General features: G+C 46.4%; 1 protein-coding gene across 1 annotated transcript in view; it reads left to right on the forward strand.

The window, feature by feature from the left end:
• The window catches only part of Clstn2 (calsyntenin 2), a 660,628-nt gene that overhangs the window by 636,045 nt on the left and 11,543 nt on the right, over nt 1-13,040 (forward strand). The window contains exons 11-16 of the mRNA XM_045136251.1: nt 4,740-4,888; nt 6,937-7,160; nt 10,776-10,946; nt 11,506-11,651; nt 11,777-11,900; nt 12,634-12,818. Of these exons, the coding sequence (XP_044992186.1) occupies nt 4,740-4,888; nt 6,937-7,160; nt 10,776-10,946; nt 11,506-11,651; nt 11,777-11,900; nt 12,634-12,818 (999 nt within the window). The remainder of the gene's footprint in view (nt 1-4,739; nt 4,889-6,936; nt 7,161-10,775; nt 10,947-11,505; nt 11,652-11,776; nt 11,901-12,633; nt 12,819-13,040) is intronic.

Below are 13,040 nucleotides of genomic sequence, written 5' to 3' on the forward strand. Positions count from 1 at the left end.
GACAAGGGGAGGCTTTTCAGCATCCCACCTGTCCATATCTTAGTCCCTGAAAATGATCCTTTCAGCATCCCCAGGGCATGGCTGGCAAGAACTAGAGGTCTGTGAGAGAAGTTAATAAGACACACCATTTACAGAGCACACACTGGGGGCTATTTTACATTCATTATCTCTACTCCTCAAAACAAATTAAATATTATGACCTCATTTCAAAAGCAAGGGGACTGGGGCTCAGGGACGTGTCCAAAACAAACCCGCGCTCTTTCCTCTACATTGGCAACTCTGGGTACAAGATAATCTTGGTAATTATTAAAGCTAACTTCTCTCCCTCCATGAATTTCTCCTTCTCATCATCTCTAAATGATGACTACTACTTTATCTGCTGTCCCCCTTCTGCAGCTCTGACTGATGGTGAGCAGGGAGGCCTCGCTGCACTGAAGGAACACCCTCTCCACTCACAGGGCCTGGCGCAGACTCCTCAATTCCCTTGCTTCCCTCCTGACTGCAGATTTTTTGATTCTTCTGTAGCATGCATCAATCTTTTGTTTTGGTTTTTTTGAGGTGGGGTCTCACTCTAGCTCAGGCTACATAGTCTCAGGGTGGCCTCAAACTCACAGCAATCCTTCTACTTCTGCCTCCCAAATGCTGGGATTAAAGGCATGCGCCACCACACCTGGCTGCATGCATCAACCTTTACAAAGTTGTGGTGGCTGTTGTTTTGCATCCATGCAGGATACTGGAATAGCCACCGTCCTGAAGAAAGTCCTGTTACGATTTTCATAGCACAGCCCTGCCACCATCATCTTCACAGTGTGGAAAACCAGAAACAGCAAGCACTTTGGAGCAAGGCGCTGCTGGGTCCAAATCACAATGCCTAATACCTATTTGCTAGCTTGGCAACCTTGGGCAAGGTATTTTAACCCCTGTGATCCCTTTCTTTCAGACACAGTGGGTTTAATATTATCTGGTAGAGGTGTACAAGTTTAATACACATATGGTTACATGTTCCTCTAGTTAACTTAATGGGCTCTCAACAAGTCACAGGTCTTTTGTGGCACAGGAATTTCTTAATATTTTTTGGTTATTTTTACATATTTATTTGAGAGAGACAGAGAGAGAGAGAGAGAACGGCCGTGCCAGGGCCTCCAGCTACTGCAAAGGAATTCCAGGCACATGCACCCCCTTGTGCTTCTGGCTAACGTGGGTCCTGGGGAACCAAGCCTTGAACCAGGGTCCTTAGGCTTTGCAGGCAAGAGCTTAACCGCTAAGCCATCTCTCCAGCCCAGGAATTTCTTAATTGGCAGGTTTCCATCTGGTCTATGCTGGCAGGTGGCAGGCATCCAGGGAATAGCATTGTGCTAGACAGCCATGGCCAGCTACCCTTGACATAGAGGAAGCCAGGGCTTTGGGCAGGAGCTTCACTGATGGCCCAGCCTGTGAGGTGACTAGAAAACAGAACGCTGAGCCTCTAGGAGAGATGACCATTCTGCAAGTGCCACTTGTCTGATACCATAGATTTCTGAGGAACAGTGAGCCCTGTTACTCATGGCAGAGTCCCTCTGCATGCCATCATCTGCTCTGAAAGTGATACCAATGTGAACGTGGGTCCTGTACAACAAGAAACCCATCCCAGATCAGGGGAAACTGCAGAACTCACTCTGCTTTTATTGATCCTTTAAGAATTATGGTGGTGGCTAGGCAAGAGCCCATCTTCATGCTCTGTGACAGTCCCCTGGATATGCTGGTGGCTAGCCCCAGGTGTTCACTGAAGACTCAACACATATGCTAACCTGTGCCAGAGGATGCAAGCAGACCATCCCTCCGGAAGAACCCATTGGTGTTCCTATTCAACCTTTATGCAAGGCGAGATCTCAACCTGCTCTGCAGGGCTCACCAGCTTTCTTAGGTTCTGGTGGTGAAGCTGAGAAAATGTCAGTACACGGTACCCTTGAGGGGTTTACAAATAACTGGAGGATGAAGGAAGACAGATGGACAGTAAAAGCACCACTCTAGGAGTGATGGTGAGGGGAAGGGTGCAAAGGGATCAAGGAGCAGAAAATACTTCATAGCATAAGTCAGTGTTTTCTTGGAAGGATGACCTGAGTCTTCTCAGATCTGAAGCAGGAAGCTTGTAGAACATCTCAGAGCTGGTTATGACTTGCTGGCATGTGGCACCTCCAGGACTAAGAGCAACCTGAGTGAGTAAGGCATCTGTGGCTAGAGACAAAGCATCCAGAGCCAAAGGCTTCCATGGAGCATAGGGTAGATGCTCCTGGCCTAGCTCAAGGGAGCCATGCCATGGCTAGAGGTCACAGCTCAGAAAGAACTGCCAAGGGCTTCAAGGGACAAGAGAACTAGATCGCAGGAAGGCGAGGGAAGAGAAGGCAGGGCATCCTCGCCAGCAAAATCTCACACAGATAGATTTAAAGTCTTAGGAGCTGGCGCTGGGGAGACGGCTCAATGGTTAAAGTACTCACTGTCCCAGCCCAAGTACCTGAGTTGGCTCCTCAGACCCATGTAGAAAACCTGGGAAGCCATGGTGGACCTCTGACAGCTAGGTGGGAGGCAGAGACAGGATTGTCCCAGAAATTCCGGATAAGCAAAACACAGAAAAAGACCACAATGAGATCTAAAGAATTCCTGCCTCAGATGAGGTGGACCAGTGAGGACAGACCCAAAATATGTCCTTTGACCTCTGTATGTATAAGTATGACACGCACACCTGCAATCACACACACAAATACATATATACACGTGTTCATACACATAGATACACACATGCATCATATACACACACAAACTTCTTTTCCTTATTTATTTATTTGAGAGTGACAGAGAGAGAAAGAGGCAGAAAGAGAGAGAACTGGTACACCAGGGCCTCCAGCCGTTGCAGATGAACTCCAGATTCATGCGCCACTTTGTGCAGCTGGCTTACATGGGTCCTGGGGAATTGAGCCTTGAACCAGGGTCCTCAGGCATCACAGGCAAGGGCTCAACCACTAAGCCATCTCTCCATCCCCACACACAAACTTTTTAAGTGTTAGAAATTGTAATATAAGAAATCACATGCTGAAAACTTTGCGGGTGCTGAAAACTTTATATAAGTTTAATACCCCTAATCCAAATATCTGCATTGCTCCAAAATTCAACATTTCCTGAGCACTGACATGATAACACAAATATCAAATCCTACAGCTAATCTCCTGTGACAGGTCACCGTTAAAACACAGGCATTTAAAATATTATATACAATTACATTCAAATGCGCATATGAGATATAGGAAACAAATGAATTTTATGCTTAGACAAAGTGTGTATGAATGCTGCGATCTCTTCAGAGATGCCACATAGCCTAGGAAAAAATCATGGCTGAGGAGGCTAACTTCAACCTCTAGACAGGCTAAGTTATTGCAGTGGGAGCCCTAAAACTTGAAGGGATTGGCAGAGGGTTTTCTCTTATATTCAGTCAGGGAGGTGGGGTGGAGTTCCCGTGTACCAGCTGCTGGTCACTGAAGCAGAAGGCAGTGTCCGACAAGGCATTTGCCTGTCTCAGCACAGATGCCTTATTTCCCCTCCTGCCTCATTGGCTGGACCTGCTTACATGGGCTTGGAATACATGGCACAAGGGAGCTGGGAAGTCACACCTCCCTGGTGCCAGGAGGGAAAGGAGAAGCAGGGTTTTAGTGTTGCTAATAATGACCTTGGCTAAAAAGCCACGTGACTAACAGGAAGCCCTGTGGGGACTGACAGAAAGTAGTGCTGAGGGAACTATTCATTTATCCACCTAGCAGAGGCTCTCAGGTCACTATGTCCTGGTTCTGGGATTGAGGGGCCAGAGCCCCAATCCCTATACTATGAACAAATCTCTCAGCACCATGCCATCTAATTGGGCTTCCATCTTATAAGGGCCACAGGAGAAAGACTGGAGCACTGTGGGACCTGAATGAGAAAAGCTGAAGGCGGTAAAACACCTGTGCTAGTTAAAGAGGACAAAGAGAACTCTCAGTTGGCTGGGACCACCATGCTAAGGATTCATGAGGTTCAGTGTCACTATGACTCATCTGTCTCCTGCGAGGATTCAAACACAAACAGGGCTCCCTAATGATGATGTTTGAGTCAGATCAGGGAAAAGTAAATACGGATGGATTTCTTTTTTTCTCTTTAAACCCAGAAAAATACACACTTAGCTTTCCTTGTGGTAAGAGACATATGCATTGAAACTATAGTAAGATGACATTTGTTACCTATCAGATTGCCAGAGATCCCGAAGTCTGACAGCATGCTCTGGCTGAGATAGTAGAGAAGAGGCACCCACACACTGCTGGAAGGAGCGTGTACTGACCACCAGGAATTTGTCAGCACCGACCAAAATTCAAAGTGCATGTACTCTTTGACCTAGTAATTTCCTTTGTAGGGATTTGCCTTTCAGATACATTTGAACTTATGAAATATTATGGGATATGAAATTATCAATTGTGGCACTGTCAGTAAAAGATTGGAAATGACCAACACTAGGAACACTATGGCCAGGTTTTCAGAATCTTGTACTGTGACTGGGGCTGATATCACTCATGAGAATAGCATGAGTGGTTGGAGATTGTGTGCATAACTGACTCACTTGCAAAAGTTCTAGAGGTGACTTCGGTGGCCTTAGTCGCCCCTCCGTGGTGTTGAAGGGCTAACAGGGGACTCTTAACTGTTACTGACCATTGTCTCCTCCGATACCTACTTCTTCCTTCTAGTATCACTTCAATCCCTCACAGTCCATATTGGTGATGGAAGGTGATGACATTGGGAACATCAACAGAGCCCTCCAGAAGGTCTCCTACATCAACTCCAGGCAGTTCCCAACAGCAGGCGTCCGGCGCCTCAGACTCTCCTCCAAAGTCCAGTAAGTGGACGCCAGTCAACATTGGGCCCCACTGAGATAGCAGCAATGTTTCCTCACCAACAGGGCTGGTCTTTCCTCATTTGTCCTCAACTCTGCTATTCTTCTGATAACACTCCACTGAATCAACATTTTTCTTTCATTCTCTCTCTCTCTCTCTCTCTCTCTCTCTGTGTGTGTGTGTGTGTGTGTGTGTGTGTGTGTGTGTGTGTACGAGGATCATCTTTTGCCACTGAAAACACATGCCCTTCTGGGTTTACATATGTGGCTGGGGAACTGAACCTGGGCTGGCAGGCTTTGTGAGCAAGTACTTTTCCCCACTAAGCCATCTCCTCAGTCCCTCTTTTTGCTTCCTTAAGGCAAACATTATGTTGTGCTACCAACTCAAATCCATTTTTCTCTACTTTACTTAATATCTAATCTGATGTCTAGAAGGTCTCACTTTCTATAAATTCTCCAATTGCTAGATTTGGAGTGGTCTGATTTAAGGTCACACCATTTGGTATGTAGTAGATGCTTAACAATGGTTTATTAAACTGAATTAAGCTTAACAACCTTGATTTGTAGAATTCTTAAATACTGGAGACAGTCTGAGAGAGGGCACAGTTCTTGTCCCCAGGGATCAGACTTAAATTAATGAGATAAGGTTGTTAACAAAATCTTTGGAGAGCTTGCTTTGCAGACACAACAGCTACCAGGGAAGGCTGGTAGGAAGGGCATCCCAAAGCAACTCCCAGGAGCTGGAAGTGGAGTCAGCAGGCATCTGAAGCAGGAGAAAATTTTAAAAGAGGAACAAGGGTGGGAAAGATGGCATTGCTGGGGCACAGGAGAGATGCACACAATAGGCACTATGTTCCATAGTGTGATAAAAGGGGTACCCCCATGGAGGCTTGAGATGAGATGTAGGTACCTCTAAGTTAGCTCCAGATTGGAACAAAGAAGGAAGTGACTTGCCAGCATGCATCTCTGGAACCAGCCTTGTATACACTGCAAGGAGAGAGGAGCCCGTGGAGCTAAGCCTGGCAGAAGCATGAGGCAGGAGCCTACCACAGATCTCACATCCCAACATCTCACCCACCCCACAGAAAGGGATGGGAAGGTTCCACAGAGGACCCTCCCAGACTACTCTTCCCTCTTCCTCAGGGAACTTCTCAAGGTGTAGAAAATGATGACTACCTTCATGGGGACCTGGCCAACATTCCCAGAACACCCATCTGACCCCAAACTCACCTTTTAAGTAGAAGTCTTTGGCTTCAGGGACAATGGGGAAAATACCAAAGACATGTGGGCCTAAGGAGTCTGATGAGAGAGTTGATCTGAATCAACTGACCTGCTAAGCTCAAACCATGATATAGGCTCTGGAAAGCAGCTTCCTCTAGTCTTCTTTATTTAATCCTTACTTCATCCCTCCCTACTGGATAAATGAAGAAGCTGGGGCTCAGAGCCATGGCCGGCCCAGCCGGGATTGGCTGGGCAGGTATGGGTCCTGGTCTGCACCAGTGCCTGGCTTGGCTCTTATTGTCCATAGTGCTGCCTCCCAGACTCAGAAGTGGCACAGCATCAGGAAAAAGGAGTGTGACCCCAGCAACCCTCTCCTCCCACCCCAGGAGGACAGAGGCACACCCCCATATCCTCTCAGAGATGGAACACACACACTGCTACAGGAGAGCTTAGCCCTGGGGCCTCATTTAATAAGATGGCTGTAACCGACCAGTTAGTCAACAATTTGCTTACCAAATACCACTGTGTATGGCAAGCAGTTGCTATCTAATTAATGCTGCCATCAATTACTTTGCCTAAAGATAATGAAAGCTTTTAACGGTTACTTGTTGCTGGCACAGAAAATTCTCAGTCCTCTCAGCAGCCAATCTTTTAAGTCCCTAGATTGCTAGTAGTTAGCAGGGTAATGTGGCTTTAAGTATGGAAGTCTGTTGACATGCTCGGAGACTTTTAACAGTCAGGATGCCTTAATCAGGGCCCAGTGCCCATGGCTGTGATGGGCAGCTTAACTCATTTGCTGGTCGGGGATGTGACCACAACTGTCTCCCCAGGTGCTTTGGGGAAGATGTGTGCATCAGCGTTCCCGACGTGGATGCCTATGTGATGGTCCTGCAGGCCATAGAGCCCCAGATCACCCTCCAGGGTACAGAGCGCTTCTGGAGACCTGCTGCCCAGTTTGCAAGTGCCAGAGGAGTGACCCTCTTCCCTGACATCAAGATCGTGAGCACCTTCACCAAAGCCGAGGCCTCTGGGGACATGAAAACCACAGGCACAGGTATGTGTGGACCTAAGCTTCTTATAGCCAAGTGAAGAACATATTGCTTACCACGGCAGGGTAGTGTCGCCAGAAACATCCAGATGAATAGCAGGAGGCACAGGTGGATGAGTTAGAAAAGCATTACATACCTCTGTAAATGACAGGAAGCTGGAGGGAAGGCGTTTGTGCTGAATGGTGAGCACAAAGAAGTGGAATTCAAACTTACGTAGTGTTCACATGATGCAGTCTCAGCCAGGGAAGAAGGAAGGTGCCTGACCGGAATGCTAACCTCATGCTGACGGCGAGGTTCTCTGAAGCATGAGGACAGCTGATTTGTTTCTGTATCCCTTCCTTTTTCTGGAACTGCAAAAATGTCCTGTGGTGGGCATGTATTATACTAGTCACTAGAAACAACAGTAAAGAGGTGCAAAGAACAGAATCTAGCTTCGCAATAATAAGCTGGGTCTTGCTCCTCAATACCACTCACTCTCAGGGAAACGCTCAGGTTGTAATTTACACCAGTTTCATTATTGGGAGGGTTGCTCAGAGGAACAATACTTGAAATTTTCTGCCAGGGAGAAATGTTGAGGTGGGACAGAGAGGAAGGGAAATAAGAGCAGAGAAGGAGGGAAGAAAAGAGAGAGACCTTTCTTTTGTGACTCAGGGGGACTCAGCATCACAGGGGAACTATTAGTCTAAGAACTAGTCTTTGCTGCCTCTTCTAAGAGGACACTTTCAACTCCTCCTCTCTGCCCCTACCCACAGAAGCCTCTGTTAATGATATGTTGGTGCCAGGAGGCCTGAGTCCCTGAAGAATTATTCCTATAATAATCCTAATTACCCATTGCCTTAAACCACACTGGGCCCCAGTGAGTAGGGTGCTTGAGAGGCAGCCCTTTTGAGCTCCTAAAAATAAGTGGCATTTTGCTATCTGGCTGGGCTAGGTAGTTTCTGAGCTATGTGGTGTCAAGGTGCAATAGGTATGTGATCCTTCTTCCCTTGTCCTCATCTGTGGATAAAGTCAGACTGAAAAAGGAAAGCACACTGCCCGCAGTGTTTGCCGCCCAAAAGAATCCAGATCTGCTGCCTCTGACACCTGCATGCAAGCAATGCAGGGAAAAGCAATGAGCTGGGTCCACATTGCTCTGTCTCCCCGTCAATTTACGGGAGGGGCATGCAGAGCACAGCCCAATACTTTTAACTTTCTGCTCTTATTGTTGGAATGGTCATTTTTGTGAGCACTTTAAACAAACAAGGTAATGGCATTTTGAACCACCCCTCAGCAACTAGCTCTGGAGTCATCTTCTGTTCTCTACAGACCCCCCCACACCCAGGGACCCACACTTATCCCCTCCCCCAACCACCCTTTCTCACACCTCTGTGCTAATCAACACCTGTCCCTCCCTGCTTGCAAGGTCCCTCTGCACCTCCTTTACTGTTTGTTGTTTGTTTGCAAACATGCCATTCTTTCATGCCACCTCAGGAAGGCTCTGCCCACCACCAACCGATCCTGCTCGTCCCCTGTTCTGTACATCGTCCACTAACTACTAGTCCTCTGCCCCAGCTCACAACAGTTTTCAGTGCTTAGTGATGACCATCTGCCCACTAAATCACAGCAGGAGCTCCCAGAAGGCTTCTCATTGGCAGATCCACCTTTGGGTTCCTATCCCAGCTGCTTCAACACCATGGAGCAAGGAAAGTGCAGATGGAGATAATGACATGAGGAGAAAGGGAGAGCAAAGAGGTGGGACCCAGGGCACAGCCCCTGCCTAGAATAGCTCTGGCCACCACATCAGGAAGTAGGAGGGAAGGTGATCCAACCCCACCTGACAAGGAGCTGACAAGTACCTGGAAATGATGAGAAAACCATTTGAAATTATATCTTTACTACTGTTAACAGTTGCCCTTGGTTTTAGTATATATTATGGTGCTGCTAGACCATTATGGTTGGCAAACAGTTAAAAATTAAATACACAGAAACTATATATATATATATATATACATATATATATATGTATATATGTATATGTATATATATATATACATATATATATATGATATATAGACATAATTTTATATATGTGTATATATGTATGTATATATATACACACATATATATGTATAGAGAGAGAGAAAAAAGATTACTTTGGGTACCACTGGAAAAGTTAAAAAAATAGTTTAGAATAATGCTATTTGGGCTGGTATGATGGCTCAGTGGTTAAAGATGTTTGCTTGCAAAGCCTGACTGCTGGAGCTCAATTCCCACATAATGTCAGTCACACACAAAATAATTCTCTTGTCCTTAGTGAATCCTTTTTTAAAAAATTCTATTTTTATAAATATGAAGAATATTTGAAGACTTAGGACCCAGAGATTACTGTGGGATCAAAGCATTCTATTTCACTCCCTCTCTTACTCTCTTGGATGACTCACTCCACCCCTTTGGGCTTCCATTTCCCCACTGGTCAAGCATAATAATAGTAATCCCCTGGGCTGGAGAGATGGCTTGGTGGTTAAGGCACTTGTCTACAAAGCCTAAGGATCCAAGTTTGATTCTTTAGGTCCCACGTAAGCCAGATGTTCAAGGTGGCACATGCATCTGGAGTTCATTTGCAATAGCTAGAGGCCATGGTGCACCCATTCTCTCTCTCTCTCCCTCTCTCTATCTATCTATCTCCTTCTCTCTCTGTCACAAATAATAGTAATCCCTTTAATGTGTCTATTAGGATTATATTTGTACAACACGTGGCACATAGACACATTCCATAAGTAAAATAACCTTGCTCTTAAAATAGAATTTTTATCCTGGACTATCAAACTACCCAGCATTCCAATACTCAGACATTTCCTTTGAGAAATTTAGAGTCATAAAATCAAGCAAGGACCATTAGCCTGACCAGCTTGCTAATGTGCTCCCTTGAGAGCACATGCACTAATTAATTTACCCTAATTTATCAATTATTAGTTAACTTTTAGTTATATTGTGTTGACTTCATTGATGATTAATTAATGACCCTGCTTCATCTGAACAAAACAGAGTAATTACTGCTTTATAACAGTTTCTGGGATGGACTCTATGGATTCTGTCTTTGAGAAACTAGAGCCAGGCGAGAGAGAGAGAGAGAGAGAGAGAGAGAGATACACACCCACACCCACACACACCCCTGGAGAACGCTCCAGTGGAGGACCACTTAGCTCTCCCCAGATGCCAGCTCTTGCTGTTCTGTCTCCACAGATAAAAAAACTTCCTTGTAGATAATTTATGCAATGCCTTGTTGCTTCTTGCTGGCAGAGCTAGTACTCAGATACATACCTGCAATGGTTACCTTCTTGTTGCTGGGAGAAAACATCCAACCAGAAGCACCTTATGGAAGGAAGGAGAGGGTTTATTTCTGGCTTAAAGCTTCAAGCAGAAGTTTCATCATGTAGGCTTAATCACAAATTCATGAAGCCACATTCAAACCACCATAACACCTTCTGACTATTGTGTATGTGCTCTTCCCACTAATTCATGCCACTGTACCTGACAATGGTTTGAAGTCTGAGCAGTGGGCCAGGAAGATGGGATTGAAGGAGGGAGGGATTAGCTAGGGTTCCTCATATCTGTGTTTACATGTGTTTGTCTTCTCACAGCTCCCAAGTCAGCAGTCTTGGAAGAAATGCTACATAACTTGGATTTCTGTGACATTTTGGTGCTTGGAGGGGACCTGGATCCAAGGCAGGAGTGCTTGGAACTTAACCACAGTGAGCTCCACCAACGACACTTGGATGCTACTAACTCCACTGCAGGCTACTCCATCTATGGTAAAGCCCTGCTCGGTGCCCTCGGCCCCTCAGAGCAGCTCTTTCCGGGGATTCCGAGTATAGTGGCAGCTGGGGCCATACTGTGAAGCCCCAGGGGCAGGTGGCTACATTTGACCTCATAGCCTGAGTTTCTCTGTAGGCCATCCTTTGTAGAATGACTACAGCATCTTGGGTATCTCTTCCATATCTCGCTCCTTGAGAGACATATAGAAGCTAGAAGGTACTTTATCTTACAGTATTTGAACCCAGCAATGGTGTAGCCATGTTTCAAAGATTGAGGCCAAACATTCCAGTCAGAAACCAGTCTATGTGGAAATCCTCTGTGTCACTGTCTCTTTGGAACTTTTGTGATTGAGGCCAAACATTCCAGTCAGAAACCAGTCTATGTGGAAATCCTCTGTGTCACTGTCTCTTTGGAACTTTTGTGTCTGTACCATTATCTACCAATGTACATACTGTTGACCTCTAACTCTTAGATTCACAGGACCTACAAGCCCATCAGCCCCAGCCTGTCTCTGTGTCTCCTCTTCCTGATAACAGGTGTGGTTTCTTGGTGCAGGTGTGGGCTCCATGAGCCGCTATGAGCAAGTGCTGCATCACCTCCGCTACCGCAACTGGCACCCCACTTCCCTTGAGACCCGTCGGTTCCGGATCAAGTGCTCAGAACTCAATGGGCGCTACACTAGTAATGAGTTCAACTTGGAGGTAAGTGGATGCTGGCATTTTTAAGGGAGGCCTGACTCACCTGTCCATGTTCTCATTCACTAAGAGAATTATTACAAGTTTACCTGGAACTTCTGGTCAGCAGAACCTCTCCTTGCTCTTCCCAGGTCAGCGTCCTCCATGAAGTCAGAGTCCCAGACAGGGAGCATGTCAACCATCTTATTGTGCAACCTCCCTTCCTCCAGTCTGTCCATCATCCCGAGTCCCGGAGCAGCATCCAGCGCAGTTCAGGTAGGGCACCCCAACCCCGGGGGTGGGGGGGGATCACAGTGACTCAAGACCATCCACTAAGTGACAATTGGAGCAGCCAAAGTACTCAGAGCTGAGGAAGGAAATTCTGCAATGGAGACCATGAAACACTTCCTCCAAGGCATTCCTACCTTCAGTAGGGAGGCAATCAACTATGCAAGAAGTTAGACACAACGCATAATGACAGAGGTTTGTGTGCAGGGCTGGGGCAATGTTATGCTGATCCTTTCAGATCCAACTCAAGGGCATGCCCTATATGAAACGATCTGTAACTCTTTATATAGACACATATGCTCCATATTTCAAAGTCCTCTTCGCAGACTTTTGTTTGAGTACTTGCCATATTGTGTCTCCATCTGGTGGCACTTGTGTCTGTGCCTACTAAACTTTACAGTGCATTAATATCAGTGGAAGCATAAATATATATAGTGGGGAGGAAACTAGGAATAAAAGAGAGCTTACTTTCATGGAACACCTATCCTGTGCCCACATAGAAACGCATATAGATTATCCCCCTTACTCCTCACAGTTGCCATAGCATGGGGGTTAGTATGGCCACTCCATAGGTGAGAAAAGTGTATCCCAGACAAAGGCATGTGAAGATGCAAAGAGGACCTGCTGGGAAGTAGGAGGGAAGACTTTACCCTGCAATGGGTGTTGGGTTCATGCTCCAGACCTTTGTCACCACATCATACGGGTTCTTTCCTCATTCCAGTGGTCCCGAGTATTGCCACAGTGGTCATCATTATCTCGGTGTGCATGCTGGTGTTTGTTGTGGCCATGGGTGTGTACCGAGTCCGAATCACCCACCAGCACTTCATCCAGGAGACCGAGGCTGCCAAAGAAGCCGAGATGGATTGGGATGACTCTGCACTGACCATCACAGTCAACCCCATGGAGGTGACCCACACTGGGCCGGGAACTCTGGGTGGGGTGCTCCTCCCTCCACCAGCTCAAGTCTTCTTGTGTCTAAGCCCTGGGCCAAAACTCATCCTAATTCAGTTAGTGCATCTGCACCAGTTCTTTCAATCTCTGAGCTTCTCTGGCCCTCCCAATAGGAACAGACTTATTTCCCCAAAACCTACAAACTCTGAGAATACAGGAATGCTTTCACCCCACAAA

This window comes from Jaculus jaculus, chromosome 17 (assembly GCF_020740685.1).
Source record: "Jaculus jaculus isolate mJacJac1 chromosome 17, mJacJac1.mat.Y.cur, whole genome shotgun sequence".
In the NCBI taxonomy this organism is placed as follows: domain Eukaryota; kingdom Metazoa; phylum Chordata; class Mammalia; order Rodentia; family Dipodidae; genus Jaculus; species Jaculus jaculus.